This window comes from Equus przewalskii, chromosome 6, assembly GCF_037783145.1.
Source record: "Equus przewalskii isolate Varuska chromosome 6, EquPr2, whole genome shotgun sequence".
NCBI classification, from domain to species: domain Eukaryota; kingdom Metazoa; phylum Chordata; class Mammalia; order Perissodactyla; family Equidae; genus Equus; species Equus przewalskii.
Window position 1 is genome coordinate 93,260,569 of NC_091836.1, and position 20,576 is coordinate 93,281,144.

Consider the following 20,576-nt stretch of genomic DNA (forward strand, 5'->3'; position numbering starts at 1 on the left):
CATTGCCTGCGTCAGGGCTTCTCAACTCTGGCCATACATTCAAGTCACTGGAGAGCTTTTAAAATTCCTTCGGTCCCAAATCCAGAGAATCAATTTTAATTGGTCCAAAAAGTGACATCAGTGATGCATACTTTTAACTTTTACCCAAGCAAATATTAAATGTAGCCAGAATTAAGAATTTCTAGGCTAAAACTTATATCTTGCTTCCTTTCTGAGGACATGATTAAGGTACTTTTTCATAACTTTTTAAGCAATGAGCTGTGTTATTAAAATAGCACTCTGAATGGCTGTAAATTAGTTATATTTTTGATAAAGCCCCTTTTTGTGTGGATGGCATTGAAGCAGTGCTAGATTACTGTTTCCTAATTAAAGGAAGACAGCCACCAGCAGGCTCATTTCATATAAAAAACCAAAAAGAACACTTCATCAGAACAAATACACTGAATCAGAGTACAAAGGTCTTTCCCACAGTAATTAATTCTGAAACAAGTTACTCTTGTAAGTTATTTTCTAATAAGAAAAAAAACCCAGAATGAAAATCTTGTCCAAAATATCCATACAGGTGGCACAGTTGCACAGCACATTTCACTAAAAATTCTCTGAAATTGCTGCTAGTTAATAGCCTAACAGTAACTCTAGACGTGAAAACCTTTCTATTCAATTCCATGCATCTTATTTTTGCCAGCCTTCCATCACAAATACTAATATTTTCTCTAAATGCTGAGTGAAATTGAATGCCATAACTCCACATTTCTTTCTTCCTCATTCTAGTGTGTCTCAATCATTTGACATACTTGTATTTATATCTCTCCAAGCATTCTAACTCATACTCAATGTTTTAGCATCCCCCAGCATCATTCTATCATTCTTTCAATTTAAAGAAACATCACAGCTTCTGAAGGAGTTAAAACATGAACACATGAGGTGTTCACCTTTATAATGAAGGTGAGAGTGAGACTAGCTGACTGTATTATCACCAAACATTCCAGGAGTCCATCTGGATGTAACACCTGGCTGAGAAATACTCTTTTAGAGTTAGCTGCATATCTACGATGTGTATGTTTTTGCTGTCTTTGAGAAGTCAAGCAAAATGACCTTAAATATACCAAGAGTGTTATTAAATAAAGCATATATTTTATTATACTTATGCTTAAGTATTTTACTTATGCTAAGTATTTTAACAATACAATATCTCTTTTAAATTCAATGAAGTTACATTCTCTAATTTTGCTTTTATAGTGCAGCTACCAGTTTCTAGCATTGGGTTCGTTATTGCATGGGAGTTTCCAAGTACCAATAGGCTCTGATACAATATTTTGAACCTGACTGATGCATCTAATTAATAGATTTTATTTTTTACAATGAACTGCTTTGAACTGTTTAGAATGAACTTCTATATTGAACAATGAGAATATTAATGCTGTAGCAGAGTTAACTGTATGAGGCCAGTGTTTCACTGAGGATTGATACTTCTCATTGTTCAAAATGAGAGCCATGGAGGACGGAATATTCATGGATCTAGTAATTCAGAGCTGGGAATTTCCACTAAGGTTGCCTAACAGAATTTGTAGTATATTATGGGTAAATTGCTCTTTTCTCAGGTAGACATTGGTGAAATCTCCATTCTTCTATCCACTAGCTGTGCGACTGTGCCATATTGTTGACCTCTCTGACCTCAGTGATCTCATTTGTAAATTGGAATTAATGATGCATGCTTTGCCAGATGTTGTATCAAATGAAGAGGCACAGCTCCATCACAGCTCCTAGCACATTGTTGTAGAGATTCAAAAAATATTCGTTCATTGCTTTCTGCAATCTCTTAATAATGTTATCTTTCACACAAAATTCTGCTGGGTTCAGAGATGTCTTCTTCCTATTATCACCAAAATGTGATTCTTATGGCAGAGTGGAATAACTATAATTTACTGAACTCTTATTGCACAACTCTCTACCTGCATTATCTCACTTAATTCTCATAACAATCTTTTGAGTTAGCTACAGTTATCAACTTCTCTTCACAGATGAGGAACCTGATTTGCCAAGAGATAAAATCAATTTCCAGATGCCAGATAGCTAGCCAATAGAGAACTGAGATTCCAACCCAGGGAGTCTTTGTCCCTCACCTCCTCTCTTAATCACCACAGTGAGGACAGAGGCCTTTAAGGTAGAAAGAGGTTAATGATGTCCATAGAACACTAGCTATGCAACACGTTAATATGTGTCAGACTGGGAGCACAGAAAGATGGCGGGTAACCTTGCATAATAAAATATATTTAGGAGATGACTGATTACAAAAAGCCAATCAGATTGGGAGGTTTAGAATTTTGTTAGGTGTTCTTCTTTCATTCTTTTTATTGTCATCTCTGAGCCTTTAATTCTACTTTTCATACAGCAGCTCACAAAGCCAGGGCACCATTCCGCTCAGTGCCCCCAGCTACACAGATACACATACACACAATCATTCCTGAAAGTGCTGAGCCATGTAACAGTGAATTTGAAATCTTGGTGTGGCAATAATCTTGTCCATTAACCCTAGAGTCCCTGCTACCATCACCCACCCTTTTTCTTGTTCCTATGCTGGAAAATGACAAGGACAGAGAAATTTATATTAACAAGTACCTGATGTTTGAGTCTCCCCATGCCCATGCTGCAGTAAAATCAGGTAACTTTGAAATGAAATCAACAGCGTTCATTAAAACCAACATAATTTGAGTCCAACCAACCAAAATATATGTGTATCTAATCTTGTGAAGTCAACATTTTGCTAAGGTGATGAACCGACTCCCTCGGGAAGTGGTTTATATTAGAGCATTGAGGCATTTGTTTGCTTTCTACAAGCTTAGTAGTGTAGCTCAGTGGAGTGTTTATTGGTCTTACTTCTTAAAACAGTTATGGTCAAATGAGTAAATGGTAATTTTGCTTTCATTATGTAATATTAGATCATCTCTGCTAATTTTCATATTAAGATGGTATAAAAAAGAAATTTCTACAATGTTACCAACCTATTTAAGGATTACAGAATTAAGGGCATTACACTGAAAGAACATATTCTTTTCCAATTGTGACAACCTCACAGTCACTATAAATCTTTCTGATTATTTATTAAACACATTAAATAACTCCTCTTGGCTCAATTTTCAAATTGTGTTCGGAATCTGACCCTGCTCTCCACTTGCTGCTGCAAGTGCTGTATCTGCTGCTATGCCTTGGTCCAGTTGGCCGCCATCGCATGGTGGACCAGTGTAATAACTTTCAAATGGGTCTCTCTGCTCCAATTCTTGTCTCCTTAGAGTCTGTCTTCTACACAGCAGTTACAGGAAGCCTTAATAAAAGGAAAATTAAATCTCCGCATTTCTCCACTCAAATCCTTCCAGGCTGCCCTTTACATTTAAGATGTGAACTCCTTACTGTGGCCTCCCAAGGCCTTATTGGGTATCTGGGTCCGGCCTCCAGAACATATCACTCATGATGCTGCAGCAAATTCAACCTTCTTTTGTTCCTTGCTCATGATAATCTTGCTGTTATCAAAGGGCCTTTCACTGAAATAAATATGTTCATAATACTTTAGAAGTATTACCTGAAATTATATGATTTATTTTTCTCCCTCTTTCTGTTTCTAGAGGACAGAGACTTTGTCAATCTTATTGAAGCCTATAGCCCAGAATCAAGAACAGTACCTGGCACATAGTAGGTGCTCAAAGAATATTTTTAGCTTCAGTGAAAGGACTGACGAATGAATGACAGAGAGGATATTGACACACACATACCTCTTTCAAGAGTCTGCTGTAGAATTCGCCCAACACTGTGCTCTCCCTGATGTCATTCATCACTGTGGTTTTTCTCACCTGTTAGGAATGAATACTTTGTTAGTCTTCTCACTGAGAACGTAATCTGATTACCTTATTCTTTTTCATTTAAGCTGTATTGACAAACCGTTTTGTAGAGCATTTAAAGATCTAATAGTCATCACTCTTCTTAAGAAGTAGGAGGATGCCTTTTTAACGTTACTCTTATGTGAAGTGCTCCCTAGTACTCAGTCATTTAAATGCTTCCTCTTCTGTATTAATATAGCACTTTGGATATGATTATTCACACTCAGTTCACTAGATGATAATAACTGCTTTCTATATCTATCTTATTCATATTGCCTAGCACATACTATCTACTCAGTGAAGGATAGGTGGATAAGTGGTGATTGCGTAAATGTATGGAAGGATGAATGTGGATAGAATAAACGCTGGCACACTGACACAATGGAAAGCAGCTTATCTGCAGAATTTGCTTAGCTGTGGGATTGACTGAGTACAGCTCCAGCAGTACCCTCACTCTGACTGGCTAGACGGGACTTCAGAACAATGATAGCATTAGGGAGAAATAGATAACAATCGACCTGCAGAGAATAAGCCTGGAGCTTCATTATCACCATGTTCTAACCACTGAGTAAACCATCTGTGGACCGTTAGATTTACTCCTCACAGGAAACTTTGGTGGAATAATACTTTTAAAAGTCATGGCATTTACAAGCAGTCAGAAATCCAGTTTCAGGTACTAACTATATCACTAACTACAAGGGTACGCACCATCTGTGCCTTGGTTTCCTGATTTGCGAAATGGAGGTATCAGTATTATGGTTTGATTCCTTCTTATAATGTAAATAGAGATTATTTGAGAAGAATTGGATTAAGAGCTTTTATAAGATACTAGTGAGAATATATGTTGGAGGTGATGTATAAATAATAAAGTATGAAAATAACCTTGGGCCATTATTGTTATTATTATTTTAAGCTTAAGCTTGACTACTCTGGCAACCCTGGAACACAGCATCATTAGCCCTGTATGGGAAGGTTGCACAGTTGCACATAAGTGGAGGCCAACTAATAAGATCACTCATGCATATTGAGAATTGTTCACGAGTGACCTCATCCATTTCCAAATGCTCCAGGAGTTATAATACAATGTAACAAAATAATGAAATAAAATGGCATTATAATAAGAATGATTGAGCTGGAATAATTTGGCTATTAAAATCACACTCCTAGAGATAGCTGTCAAGTTTATGGTGTAGTCATACTACTCTGCCATATTGATCAGTTCCCTCAAATCTTGAGCTGATGCTGGTTTGCAAACAAAATTTAGAAGACTTATTGGATTCTCACTTGACTCAACAAAGGCTTTCATCGTAAATCATATTACTGATGATAGGAAAAGGGATTTGTAGATTAAAGGTTAAATTGTTCCTTGGCATACTCAAGGTAATTACATTGTTTCCTATACACTTCAGCTTTAAAATGAAAGATAGGGTTTTTTTGGTAGCCCCAAATTACATAATTTGTTTTGTAGATTCCTAGGTACTAGAATTGTGAATTTAAAGAAAGACCAAAGAGAGTATATGTTTCTTCAAGACCTTATGTGTACAAGTCACATAAATTTTTCCATTTAATCCTTGGAGAATATTAGTTCTCTTTCCACTAAATCAGGCTCCCTGCTTCAACATATTAAATGATTTTCTTAAGCTTTGAGAATTTTTTTAATATAACAGCTTTAGTTGAGGTGTAATTCCTGTACCATACAATTCACCTGTTTAAAGTGCACAGTTCAGTAGTTTTTAGTATGTTCACAGAGATGTGCACCCTTCACCACAATCAATTTAGAACATTGCGTCACCTCCAGAAGAAACCTCATACCTCTTAGTAGTCACCTGTTATTCTCACCCCAATCCTTCAAGCCAGAGACAACTACGAATTTACTTTATTTCTCTATAGATTATTCTGGACAGTTCACATAAAAGGACTCATACGATGTTTGGTCTCTTCTGACTGGCATTTTTCACTTAGCATAATGTTTCCAGGGTTCATCCATGTTTTAGCATTAATCATTAGTTCATTCCTTTTATTACTGAGTTATTCCATGGTAAGGATAAACCACATTTGATTTAATGATTTGCAAACATTTTCTCCCATTCTGTAGGTTGTCTTTTCACTTCCTTGATGCTGTTCTTTAAAGCACAAAACTTTGAATTTTTATGAAATCCAATTTGTCTACTTTTTCTTTTTTAAAATGTTGTGTCTTCCTATCATTCACCTACTAGAGAGCAGTAAGATTTCCATTTGTCATAATCAAAATTATCCTACCTATTGTATGAGAAAGTTGTTCAATGTTTTAGTTGTTTGAAAGTCTATTTTTCTTAATTATTGAACTTTATGGATTTTAAGGCATTATCAATTGCGGGAAGGATCATCAAATTAATAAGCACTTTTAGGAAAAATGGTTTGCTACCATGTTAAATAAATACATGGACTATTTACTCCATCCTAATTTCAGAAATACTAAAATGTGGGAGAAAAACGTCTTAAGAAAAGGAAATGTGATATATATTTGGCATTGTAATTTAGAATCATTGCTTAAACTATTCACTTTATTTGACATTTAATTGATGCTCTGGGCATATGTGAAAGAAAGGTCTTGTCACCACATGGGCTAAATTTCATACAAGTAAGAGTTTATGCCCTTGATAAGAACCAAAACATGTTGGTGGGTTTCATGTCTATTTCAGAGGATCCTACTGATGGAAGAGGGATTAGCTTCATTAATCAAAATGAAATGTGGTCCTCTTCCTTGGTGCTCTCAGCTATTGATTGGCATTAGTACCAACTCCAAAAATTTTTTAAAATTCTGCCATTTATGATACAAATAATCTTCTGGCAAGAATAACAGGAAAAGGTCTGAGGGGGAGGGGAAACTACCATTTCACAGCCAAAATAAATAAAATTTTTCACATTTGTTTCATGCTGTAGTTTTTCACTCTTTGTCCTTAAGTTTACATACTTTTACAAAGTTGCATTCAGAAGAGAAAGCACATTTAAAATAAAATATATCAAAATAGTCAAAAAACAACTTTTTAACTGAATATTATATTTGAACTATGTGTATATGTTGCCAGTCTGTAAAATTAGCAATTTAATGGATGGAAAATATTCCCACATATAAGTATACCATTCATTCACCAATTTATTCAGCAAATACTAATTGCTTACGATGCACTATACAGTGAACTAAATGCTGGAAATGTAGCAGTGAACCAAACAGACACTGCACTGATGGCACTTACAGTGGGAAGAGGTGGGTCATAAGATGGCAATTGTTTCTGTATTTTATTATCCATAGGCTTCAGAGAACATTCTTGTGGACGTAGATTTGCTTTCCTTTAGATTTTGATTTTAGGATCACTCTCCCATTGTGCTGTTAAGACATATTGACACATTTTGTTCCATAAGTTTTACTAATTTATATCGTTACAGAACATAAATGATTATATCAGTTTCCCTAGCATCTTGCCACCAATGGGTATTTTTTATTTAAAAAAAGATGCAAAAGAATATTTATATACTAGCATAAAATAGCACCATTTTTTATTTTAAATTCTTGGTCACAGAGAATATTAAACGACATAAAAATTTACTACTTGTCTGTCGATAGTCCTTATCTTTATCCTCCAGTTTACCTGTGTGACTTACTGCTTCACCTCATCAGGTCTTTGCTCAAATGTTCCTAGGTTTCTCTGAATTAAAATAACACCCCCTCCACACCTTGGACACCTGCATCCTTCCTCTCTTCTATATTTTTCTCCAATGCACCGACCACAAAACATACTTAATACTTTACTTCACTTTTTTTCTTGTTTGTCTCTTATTTGACTGTTCCGTGAAGGCAGAGTTTTGTTTGCTGCTATATCTCCAAGGCTTAAAAGAATATCTGCATAGCATACATGTATAATAAATAATTATTGAACAGATGAATGAGATGTAATTTACCTAAATCTAGGGGAAACATTATAGTATATTCACAAATATCTACTTTGGAACCACATCCAGATGTGTTTCAGTTCTGGATGCACCTCTTACTGGTTTAGTGACTTTGGCATGCTATTTAATTTCTGTATGCCTTAGTTTATTTATTAATAAATGGGGGTAAAAATGATACCCACTTTGTAGAGCTGTTAGAAGGATTGAAGGAAAGAATACGTGCAGAGTTTCTGGCTGTTAGAATGTACTCAGCAAATGTTAACCACCAATCAGGTGTTAGCTGTTATTAAGAGGTCTAGGTATAACCTTAAATGCTTAGAACATTTTAATATAATTGGCAATTAACTGCATCCTAAGACATAATCTGACCTGTCCAATCTTAGTTCATACCACTGCTAAGAACGTGATACTACTAACTGTGCATGGCATTACGTTATGGCAGATTTTAAGCATTACTACTAAAAGAAATTAATATGTGTTTTATAAACAAAATTGTTCTGTATTCTGTTACAATACTAAGTCACATGACTGAACTCTTGAAAGCACTATATATAGTTGTCCATGTCAAAGTTCATATTTGAAAGGTATTACTAGATTGAATAAATTACATCTCTCCAAAAAATTTTCATTTATTTGAAAGGCTAAATATATAGGAATCTGTCTGCTTTTGGATTTGAAGAGACATTTATATCACATGGAATACAATTTTGTGAAGGATGTCAGAAGTTCTTGGTCATACTTACAACCACTATAGATATTTCCTATTTTATACTCTTTTACCTTGATTATGGCTTGTTCATTATTCATGTACATCCTTGTATGTGATTTATATTACAGTGTCTTACCTTTTTTTTTGTCATTCCAATGGTAATTATCATTTTGCAATGTTCTCTTTTCCTTTTTTGAAGTTATAGTTTCATTTCAACCTCCTAATATACGTTTAATCTTTCCTGTAATGTTTGTTAGCATTTCTTCTATGGTTTCTCAGACTTCTTACATCCTTCAGTTAAATTCACATATATAAAATTTTTCAACTTTTAATAAAACAAATTCTAAAATCAACAGTTTTTTTTTTTTTTTTTAAGAATTGGCACCTGGGCTAACAACTGTTGCCAATCTTTTTTTTCTGCTTTATTTCCCAAAAGCGCCTCCCCCCCCCCCCCCCCCAGTACATCGTTGTATATCTTAGTTGCAGGTCCTTCTAGTTGTGGGATGTGGGATGCCACCTCAACGTGGCCTGACGAGTGGTGCCATGTCCACGCCCAGGATCTGAACCCTGGGCCGCCGCAGCCGAACACGCGAACTTAACCACTCGGCCACGGAGCCGGCCCCTCAAAATCGATAGTTTTTAATTAAGCAAATAAATGCTTAGGAATCTATTTAATTCTTAGAAATATCTCTATTTTCAAGTTTCAAAAGAGATCTTATGTCCAATAGAGTTTGCATGATTCTAATTTTATTTTCAAAAAGTTTAAGTATGTTAAATAGCAGAGATGCATTTATTTGTTATGAAAGTTACTGTAGTGTTGGCATTAATCCAGTAATAGGCAAGCTTTCATGTTATTGCATTTTTTGCTTATTTGTAGGATGGATGGGTCATTTGAAAAATTATATTTGGGCAAACCTTGGGAAAATGTGAAACAAAGAGAGAACAGTACATTTAAAGAAAGAGAATGGTCGTTTTTAGTAATCACCAAAAAACAACCAACTCAGCCAGCTTTATTTGTGAAACAAAGAAATAGAGGCTTCTTGTTTTTTTTTTTAAAGATCTTATTTTTTTCCTTTTTCTCCCCAAAGCCCCCCGGTACATAGTTGTATATTCTTCGTTGTGGGTCCTTCTAGTTGTGGCATGTGGGACGCCGCCTCAGCGTGGTTTGATGAGCAGTGCCATGTCTGCGCCCAGGATTCGAACCAACGAAACACTGGGCCGCCTGCAGTGGAGCGTGCGAACTTAACTACTTGGTCACAGGGCCAGCCCCTAGGCTTACTTCTTTTTAAAAAAATAAGAGAGAGAAAAGGAAGAACAATAAAAATGAATGTAATTTTCTCTCTCTCTTTTCTAGCCCTAGGAAAAGATAAAGATTACATGGATGAATCAGAACATGCTAACTATGACCGATCTCGTCTCATTAAAGACTCTGTTCCCAAAGATAGTTCTGAATCCAAGACAAGATTGTCTAAGGTAATGCAAATTAAACTGCCAGTAAGTCATGTGAAGACCGTAACTTCTAAAACCATTCAGTTCTTTTCAATATTAATCTATATTGTGCTGGAGAGTATAAGAGGGCGTACAGTTTAATAGACACCTTTAAAGACTCAAAAATGAAAAGTTACGTGTAGACGTCATATTCATTTATATTATCAAACAGAATTTTTAAAAATCTGAAATGTAAAATTATTCAGTAATATTTTCGTTAGGTGTTTATTTCTTCATTTTTCATATTTTTTGAAGGGCAGCATGGTTTAATGAGAACATGGAGTTTAGTATCAAATGGACCAGGATTTGAATTCTAGTTCTGCTGCTGACTAGTTATGATGACTTCAGCAGGTTCATTAAACTTGCTGAGTCTTGTTTTCCTCATCTGTAAAATTAGACTCACGTTGTCTGCTGACAAAATTCTTTGATGACTACGTGAGATAACCATATGGAAGCATCTAGAGCACAGTAAAAGCTGAGTCTATGGCAGGTTTTGTAACAACTTAGAGGTTGAGAATACCTCACTGAAACTTATAGTTCATCAACAAATTAATAACTGGGATGGAGTTCAGTTTACAAGCCCCTGGCTCCAGAATCTCACCATCCCTCAGACAGAGCGATTTTGTGGACTCTTCAGAGCATCTGAGTCTGGTAATCCAACCAAAAGCCACCCTTTTGATGCTTTCCGAGACAAATCCTGGCTCAACGCAAGCTCCTTCTTTTTTCATTGTTTCTTACGGATTAAGTGGAAATGGCTTGTAAAAGAAATTTGCAGTTTAACACAAGGAATGACTTAGCTTTCATTGTCACTGCATGTCTGATAATCTCATCCTTGAATATATATTTCTCTGTGATGTTTGGTTTGGTTCAACTTGGATTAATTTTGCAAAACCCTTCGTTAGTCACCATGAAAGCCTTAGTGAAGAAATGCGGCACAATTTAGATATTACTATCACAAGTGAGACCAAATGGGTGCAGGGATAAATACTTGTGTGAAATTTCTTTATTCCTCTTTGGTTTTGTTTTGCTAAATGGGGTCACTATTTTATGCTAATAATTCTTAGATTATCTTCACCAATCAGGAGTTAATCTCCCACGTTTACTTCATCTGCCTCACTGTGTCTGTCTGATCAACACAATGGATGTTTAGAATGTCTCTGCTATGTCTGTACAGCATTGTTCCAAGTTACCTGAGAGGAGTTATAAGAAAAATTGAGAAAACAACAGATGTTGCCTTAAGATGCTGATAGCACCAATGGGAAGACAAACACAGTATGCTTCACATTATTAGAAAATAAACTGAGATTAAATGCAATCCATGTTACCTGCTTCTTTAGAATTTACCAGATGCCACCAATGACACCCACCATTTCATTTATGCTCCATAGTGGCCATTTCCCAAATATCACTTTGAGTAGACTTGAATTTTAGAATATAAAGTTAAGAAGAAATAGTTAAACCTGCATGCATATTTTGTTTTTGGCATTAAAATAGGAGAATGATGTGTGGTGATGGTAACAGACCACAGTTGTTCAATCTAAAATATCCTAGTCTAATGTCTTATTGAATCTGCCTGATTACATACTCTTCTACTCAAACTGTAAAAAATTGTCATGCAAGGTCGGCCCCGTGGCATAGTGGTTAAGTTTAGTGTGCTCTGCTTCAGCGGCCTGGGGTTCAAGGGTTTTCCCTGGCACAGACCTACACCACTCGCCAACCATGCTGTGGCAGCGACCCACATACAAAATACTGGAAGATTGGCATGGATGTTAGCTTGGGGCTAATCTTCCTCAAGCAAAGAAAAAAAGAAAAGAAAAAAGAGGAAGACTGGCAACAGCTGTTAGCTCAGGGCCAATCTTCCTCACACACATACACAAAAAATTGTCATGGATCACCTGAACATTTTGGAGTTGCTCTTCTAACTTTTATCAAAATATGCCCACTTTTATCCTTTTCATAGTTCAAAGCACAGCACAAATTACATTTGAACAAATGGTTCCATTACAAAAAGAAAAAGGTGTTTAAAGTCCATTAGCTAGTTGCTTGCAAAGCTTATTTACAAATGAAGGGCAAAATAATCTGCTCAGAATGTGTTCTTTGTGCACATTTGTCACAGGAAACCTCAAAAAGCAATGACCTATAGGGGCTAGCCTGTTGGCGTGGTGGCTAGGTTCTCATGCTCCTCTTTGGCAGCCTGGGGTTCGCAGGTTTGGATCCTGGGTGTAGACATAGCAATGCTCATCAAGCTATGCTGTGGCAGCATCCCACTTAAAAAAAAAAAATAGAGGAAGATTGTTATAGATGTTAGTTCAGTGACAATCTTCCTCAAGCAAAAAGAGGAAGATTGGCAACAGATGTTAGCTCAGGGCCAGTCTTCCTCACAGAAAAAAATTAGAAAAAAAAAAGCAGTGACCTATATTTCTACTCTTTGGATGTTTCTGGATACCCTTCAATTTATAAATTTGTTGATCTTCCTCTTATTCTACCCCACCATTAAATGATATGAGTATATATGTGTAAATATGTGTGTATGTATGAAAGTGTATATATTTTAAATTGTATCTTATGTAATTGATGCTATTAATTCATTTATGCCCTACAAAATAGCAACTTCCATATGGCTTAAATTAACATGTATTGATATATATGTATATAATTACGTGCCTGAAGATCTGTGCCTCACACATTATTTGTTGGGATAATTGTACTGGTTGCAACCTGCCCATACATATTATGCAATGTAACTGATATTTTATTTTCTTTACAAAAGTTACTCTATTGGAAAGGGACCATTTTCAAGTTGACAGGAAGGTTTATAAAGAGTTAACAGGAAAGGAGCACAAACTCTCAGGGAAAAGTAAATCCTAATGTAAACTACATTATGAGTAATGATAAATATTGGATCACAGAAAAAAATAGAACTTTCTAACAAAATTTGCCATCAGCTATAAACTAGGTTCATAGGAAATAACTCCAAACCCTCTAAGGTGGTGTCTTGCATTGAATTTATGTGGAAACTCTGTTGAGCTTGTCACCTGTAAAAACAAACAAATGAACAAACATCTAGAAATACATCTGGCTAGTTGACTGGGCATTGTCTGTTACATCTGTTTAAGCATTTGATTTGTCAACCATTGTGCAAACAGTCCCTGAGTGATGTTGGCTCAGCATGGTGACTTTTTACTTTGATCATGTATCCACTGCTTATGATAATTTAGTAAGCTAATATATGGGTAAGTCACTATAGTTTGTTCTAGAATTAATCTTCAGACGAATTATATCTTTAGAATATTTTGCTTCAAATCATGAATTTTTTTAGCATGTGTCCTTTATACTAAAATTATTTAGTGTTTTAGAGAGTAAAAACATCTGTAATATTGATATCTAAGATGATTAAGTGATATTGATAAAGTAATGGTGTATCTTTTTTTATTTATTTGGAAGCTACTATTTCTAAAGCTTGGCACTTTAGGATGGAGAAAGATGACAAACACAGGTAGGTTTTGCTGTGCAGATACTGTATGCAGTACAGGATGCATGCATATAAATGGAGAAAGCTCAGAGGCTCTAGAAATTAGAGATGACACTAAATATGGAATAAGTCTAGCTTTAGCTAGCCTCAAGTTTTATAATAGAAGTCATATATGAATATCTTATGAACCACCCGATCAAAAAATGAGCAAAGTATATGAACAGGCATTTTTCCACAGAAGATATACAGAGGGCCAACAGGCACATGAAAAGATGTTCAATGTCACTAATTATGAGGGAAATGCAAATCAAAAGTACAATGAGATATCACCTCACATCTGTTGGAATGTTTGTTATTAAAAAGACAAGAAATAATAAGTGTTGGAAAAGATGTGGAGAAAAGGGAACCCTCATATACTAATTCGAAAAGATATTTGCACCCTATGTTCACTGCAGCAATATTCACAATAGCCAAGACTTATAAGCAACCTAAGTGCCCATCAATAGATGAAAGGATAAAGAAGATGTAGTGTGTGTATATACATGTATATACACACACATACACACACACACACACACACACACACATACACACACACAGGAATACTACTCAGCCATGCCATTTGCAACAACATGGATGGACCTTGAGGGTATTATACTAAGCAAAATAAGTCAGACAAAGACAAATACTGCATGATTTCACTCATGTGTGGAAAATAAACAAACAAACATATGGATAAGGAGAACAGATTGGGTGTTACCAGAGGGGAAGGGGGTGGGAGAAGGGTGAAAGGAGTAAAGGGTCACATATGTGTGATGACAGATAAAAACTAGACTATTGGTGATGAGCACGGTGCAGGCTATACAGAAGCCGAAATATAATGATATACAGCTGAAATTTACACAGTGTTATAAACCAATGTGACCCCAATAAAATAGTAATAAAAATAAATAAATAATTTAAATAAATACGTACATCTCTTTGAGGCATTGTGGTAAGTAGAAAATTGGCCTTTCTTTCCCCTATCTACTCTATTTTCAATGAGACTTAGCAGCTCCTCCCATCAGGAGGTAGAATCTACTGTACTGGCCTTGGGTCTTGCTTTGGCCAATAGACTGCTGCAGAAGTGACAGTGTGCCAGTGCTGAGCCTGGAACTCAAAAGATCTTGTGCTCTCATTCTTTCTCTTGGGACTCTACCTCCACCATGTGGACAAGCCAAAACTTGCCTGCAGGAGGATGAGACCATGCGGACCAGATCCTTTGAGCCCAGTTGCCCCAGTTGAAGCAGAGGTGTGAGAAAATCCAGTGGCCAAGACCAGGAAACTCAGACCCATGAGAAAGTCCAGCTGAGACCAGAAGAACTACCAAGCTGGGACCAGCCTACCCATAGAATCATGAGCTAAATAAAAGTTGTTTGGGGGTCTGGCCCTGTAGTATAGTGAGTGAATCCGGCATGCTCTGCTTTTGCCCCCTGGGTTTGCAGGTTCAGTTTTGGGGCGTGGACCTACACTACTCATCACCCATGCTGTGGCATCAACCCACATATAAAGTGCAGAAAGATTGGCCCAGATGTTAGTTCAGGGCTAATCTCCCTCAGCAAAAAACAAAAACAAAAACAAAAAAACAAGTTGATTGGGGATGGTTTGTTTCTCAGCCATAGATAATGGGTACAGCCACAAATGTTAAAGGGCAGCATGTTGGCTGATACTGGTGATTATTAACAGAAACTGAGTTTTTTCCTCAGTTACTGGGAAGATTTGCAAACATTACCCTGATTTTTTCCACAACATACTCATGTTATCCATTTAACTATACAGAGCTCAAGTATATTTTAGATGTCATAACCTAAATTACATGGTATCTAAGCAACCTATCTAAAACATGCTGAAATTGTTTATCAGTTTTTCTTAAAAACTTTATTCACAAAATTGCTTTCTTTGTTATAACATTAAATCAGGGTAGAATTTCAAGATTACCTTCAACTGAACCGTATGTGTACAGTTAGCAACAATCACAACCACCCATTAAAATTGGTGAAGAACTAATTTTTTAAAGGCAAGTTTATTTCTTTTCTAACATTTTGACAAAAAGTCTCTGTCACACCTGTGTGGACAAGAAATTTCAGGAAACACGTATGTAATGTAAGAAAAGGAAAAATTCTGTAAATTCATTACTGGAGCACCTGGGCTGCATGCAAGCAAAGTTGTAGAGTAGGGAGGGATTGTTTTCCAGATAGTTTGGGTCAATATTGCCTTTCTCTGTCTGACTAGAAGAGAGAGCACTTTGAATAATACTTGAAGACAAGTATTATTGGATGATCATCAGAAGGAAAATCCCTCTCTCCGTCTGGAACCATGTCCCACATGCTGGCTGAGGCCTCTAGATGTGTACAATTTTCGGGGAATGTCTGCAGTTAATCCAGGATCAAACCTGTGAAGCAGAACCCATGGTTTCTGTAGTGGACGTTAATGAGGAGTTTACTGCAGCTACTAGTCCTTGGGATGCCAAAAATAGCTACCGAAGTTGTCAGTGATGAGTCTGGGAATATGAATCTATATTCCAAGTTACAGTGACTTCTCCTTTTAAAGGATGCTGGGTGTCAAGTCAGACAGGAAAGAGGTTGTGGACCAGGAAAATCTTGACATGAATATTTTAGCAATTCATTAAATTTAGATCACAAGGCCATTCAGTTTGGCTGTACCAACTGGCATTGGCAGATGGTGTTCATCTTTAACTCAGCCGGTAACTGGAATAATTTTCTTTTGAGACTGGAGACACATCGTGTAATGGAGCGGGTGACAGGGAGATGGGCTCTGCAGTCTCTGCAGTGGACCTTTCGTGTGGGCATTGGCAACTATGTCATTTGCCTCAGTGGCTCTTTGTCTCCAAATTGTGTACAGAGATCAGTATTCTAAACTTGCATACATTTTATCTAACAATTGTGAGATAATGATGACTTAAACTACAAGCTAAATGACTAAACTTGGTCCTATGTGACTGCTTTAGTTGACAAGATTACACTGAAATTAAATGCTGATCATTTGTATTTATTGGAATAGTCAGTTTCTAAAGAAAATGTTAATATTTACCTAACTTTAAGACCTGAAGTGATTCTTTTTATATTTAATATATCATTGTGGGAAATTTATCTTAAATATTTAATTTTCATATAAAATAAGGGCCATAGCAAATTATCTTGGTTTTTTAATCTTTTTGACCAGTATTTTAAATTTATTTTCTTGCCTAGAATAAGAAAACTCCTTTTCCAGCAGCCCAAAGAATACCTCTTATCGGCAAAGTCTGTGTCTGATATAGAGGAGGATATTAGCCTCCCTGAACCATCGGGGCCTCTCCCTCCGTAGTGCCATTTAGTGACTTTCCTTGACCCTCAGAAATCTTCCCAAGTAAATGGCAAGGACTTGTTCTACATTGCTGACTGCTAATGTAGATTTTTCCGAAGATTTAGTATAAGATTTTCCAGAATCCCTACACATTACCTGTGGATTGCTTAACTCAAATGTGTGTGTGTGTGTGTGTTATGATAAAGGTAGCATTTCAAATCAGTAAAGAAATATTGATCTTTCAATAAATATTCTCACAATAACTGGCCAGTTATTTGGAAGAGGCTAAATATTTTTAGATGCCCTCATGTCTGACACCAAAATGAATTGCTGAAAAGCTAAACAGTTAATAAACTCAAAATGAATATGTAAAAATACAATGAGCATTTTTTCCTAAGTGCAGAATAGACAAGTGGCCTTTCTAAATGACCAATAATAAAATTAATCTTATAAAACTTGATAGATTTGACTATTTAAATACTAATCAGTGTCAAAATTATAATAAAATTAAAAAGTAAGAGATAAACATAAGATGTGGTGATGAACTGACCTAGTGACATGCCAAACAATGGTTAGTTAATATTTTTAAACTACAAAGATATATAATAGATAAATACAAGAGTGAAAAAATAATTGAAAAGCAATATAATTTTAACGTAATATGTTTAGCAGTATTGGTCATTGCAGAAATACTGTTGTAAGCAATGTGTTTTGAACCAAATTAGAAAAGAGTTTAAAACAAAATGAAACCCAATATCAACACTAAACCCTGTCACTTTTATTCCTTATGGGTAGATGTGTATATTGATCCAAATTTTCTAAAAAAACAATTTGACACTAAGGATTAAAAGTCTTTGGCCCACTTTTAGGAATTTATCTGGGGACTGTAATTAGTTGTTAGCCCAAATAATTATGTGTAATGATGTTTCTCATACTGTAATTTTTGGAGCGGTGGGAGGGAATAAAACAAGTGTTCAAGAGTAAAAGATGAAATTAAAAATAGTATTACCCTCAAACAAGGCTATACTATGTTGAAAACTAACTCCCCAAACTATTTTAGGATGATCGGAAACGATCAGACTGTATGGTTACAGAATAAGAAGGTGGTTTTAAACAATATGTACAGTTTGATGCCAATTATATAAAAATAATCTAGCTCTTTTTGGTAGAGAAAATACTTAGAATTATATACAGCAATTGTTTATAGTGTTTACACTGGATGGTAAAATTCAAATGACGTAAAGCTCATTCCATATATTCTTAAATTTAAGCCATAAATGTTACCATATTATCATTCCCACTTTAAAATTTTGCAAGCTAGTAAATGACTGGTCCAGGATTTGAAATAAGATGGTTCTGTTTCCCAAAACTACTTTTCTACTTTGCGACACTGGCAAGACAAGCACAGTTCAGGACCTCGCCTTTTTAGTCTGGTAACAATCATAAGTAGCATTTCAGTTTTTCCCCCTAATATGTATAGATCACTTATGTACCAAAAGCTGTGGTAAGCACTTTTTATGTGTTATCTCATTTAATTCTCATAATAACTCAATAAGAGTAAGTAGTGGCTGTCCCATTTTACCAGTGAACAAAATGAGGTTTAAAGAGGGAAGTGTCTTGCCTAGTCTCTGAGCGAGGCAGGAACAATGTCTCTGACTCCAGTACCCTGTGCTTTTCTGACTCTAGTTCAATAGCTAACTGTGGGAAATACACTCACATGCATTAATCATACCTTTCTAAAGCCCTAAAACATCGCCCTGAAGTAGGCAGCTCTGCATTAATAGTTGTGCAGGTAACTCACAACATGCCAGGAGTGGATTGACCTGTTTCTAACGGACTCTTGTTTCCACCAAGTAAAAATATACAGGGAATTTGTTACAAACTTAATATTACCAAACCTCAGTAGAAGTAGTCACAAGGGAGAAGGCGTATATTCCTTGGGATTACATAATAATCAGTGGAATAAATATTTTCAAATGCATCTACTACAGAGTGTAGGATCCCCCTTTGTCAATTAAAAAAACCACACATACATGTAAAACAAAAACACAAGTCACCACGCTCCTGCACAGAAGCCCTTATAGCTGCCAACAGCTATGTCTAAGCAGAAGGCTGGGAAATCAAGACATGGAGACATTTTAATTATGGGAGTAGATTAAGTAAAAGATGGATTTGTTTGGCTCAATGTCTTTTAGTCCCCTCAAAGACTACATAGGAAAAAATGTACCTGTCTATTTAGGAGGTCTTATTTCATAAACGATACAAGGAAACAAACAGGATGCCATGGATATTTTCTCTCTCCTGGCACTAATGTCTTGGTATTTAGACACACAGAACGCTTCCTGAAACACGAACTTACTGGTTTTACCCATGAGAGTTTAAGAGCCCTTTAGCTCTAAAATTTGAGCTGCAATGACTTGTCTGCAGAAATTTTCCGTACGTTTATGGGATGTGAAAGTAAATTCAATAAATTAGTGTGTGGGCGTACCAGTTAAATGGTACAGATAATTGTTCTACTTGATATTTATATATTTGATCAATGATAGGCTCACATCAAACCAGTTCTCTAAGTGCTTAGGCATGAAGACCGCCAGAGAAGTCAGATCAAAATTAATGTCATTTGAACATGTTAAAAGTCAAATCTACCTCATTAATCTCCCACTTCCAGGCCCTCCATGTCATGTGTGTAACAAAACGAACACTGGCTTGGGAGTTGAAACATAATAATCATAACATTAAATACTTACAACAGCTAACATTTGTTAAGGACCTTTCAGGGATTTTTGTTGATGACCTATATTCTTTTATGTTCATAACAACTCCAAAAAGTAGGGTATATTTTACCCCTCTTTCACAGGTGAGAAAATGGAGGCTCAGAACGGCTAAGTGACTTCCCTGTTATCCTACAGCTGTAGGTGGGAATTATGGAGAGGCCACCACACTGTCAAGCACTGTGATATGCTGTACATAATGGAGGTATGCACAAGGGGCTATAGAAGCCATGAGACACGTATATCAGGTATAAAACATTAGGGAGCACAAATATTATGCTTTTCTTGATGTTTTATGCTTAAGAAAATATAATAAGCTTGAGGTTCCTGTGCTCAAATCCCAATAAATTTTAAAATACTCATTTCTTCCCTGCTGCTTCTAGCCCTTGACCTCCCATTTTTCTTTTCCTCCATTCACATTGGCATACAGACTTCTTAATCCCACCAAATGAGTCCATCAAAATATGAATATTTTGAGCAGTTATCACTACTGAAAGGAAAAGAAAATGTCAACAAAAATGGAACACTGTTGTGTTGATTAAACAATTTCTGATGCTTGTGGAGTTTTTTAAATTGTTTCATTGCTGTTGACCTCTTTGCAAGACAGAAATCACGATTCCAGGTGAGGGTCCAGTCATAGAAACCTATGTGACTTTACTAATCCCTTGATGCCACAGGCAATTTAAACACAAGCAGTACAGTAATGTACTATTTGTTCTTTAAAGGTTTCAAACTATAGTGTGAAGTTAAAATTTCCTATTTAGTGAGCCTACTGGAAAATCAGTTTTTAAGCATACTGATTAATTCAAGACCATATCCATTAAGTGGCTACTTTTTGCTTCAGTATCTTTTCAGTCCCAATTACAAGCTGTCCTGTGCGGGTTTTCTTGACAGAAATAAATGTAATCCTCTGTTGCATCTTGTTGTGTGAATGTTAACCACAGGGGGGCAAAAATGTTCAATTTTATTTATTTGCTTTTTTATTTTTATTT

At 35.9% G+C, this 20,576-nt stretch overlaps 1 protein-coding gene and 1 long non-coding RNA gene across 10 annotated transcripts in view; one reads left to right on the forward strand and one right to left on the reverse strand.

The window, feature by feature from the left end:
* The window catches only part of ANO3 (anoctamin 3), a 452,178-nt gene that overhangs the window by 265,113 nt on the left and 166,489 nt on the right, over positions 1 to 20,576 (forward strand). For all 9 annotated transcript variants that reach the window (XR_011541296.1, XM_070624550.1, XM_070624551.1 and 6 more), the window contains one exon: positions 9,866 to 9,984. Coding sequence is in view for 8 of the 9 variants with exons in the window: in XM_070624550.1 (XP_070480651.1) it covers positions 9,866 to 9,984 (119 nt within the window). In the remaining variant the exon portion in view is untranslated. The remainder of the gene's footprint in view (positions 1 to 9,865; positions 9,985 to 20,576) is intronic.
* LOC139084021 (uncharacterized) overlaps positions 1 to 20,576 on the reverse strand; it is a 135,410-nt gene that overhangs the window by 97,070 nt on the left and 17,764 nt on the right. Inside the window, exons 2-3 of the long non-coding RNA XR_011541304.1 lie at positions 7,109 to 7,239; positions 3,678 to 3,845 (exon numbers count right to left, since the gene is read on the reverse strand). This is a non-coding gene — a long non-coding RNA (uncharacterized lncRNA). The remainder of the gene's footprint in view (positions 1 to 3,677; positions 3,846 to 7,108; positions 7,240 to 20,576) is intronic.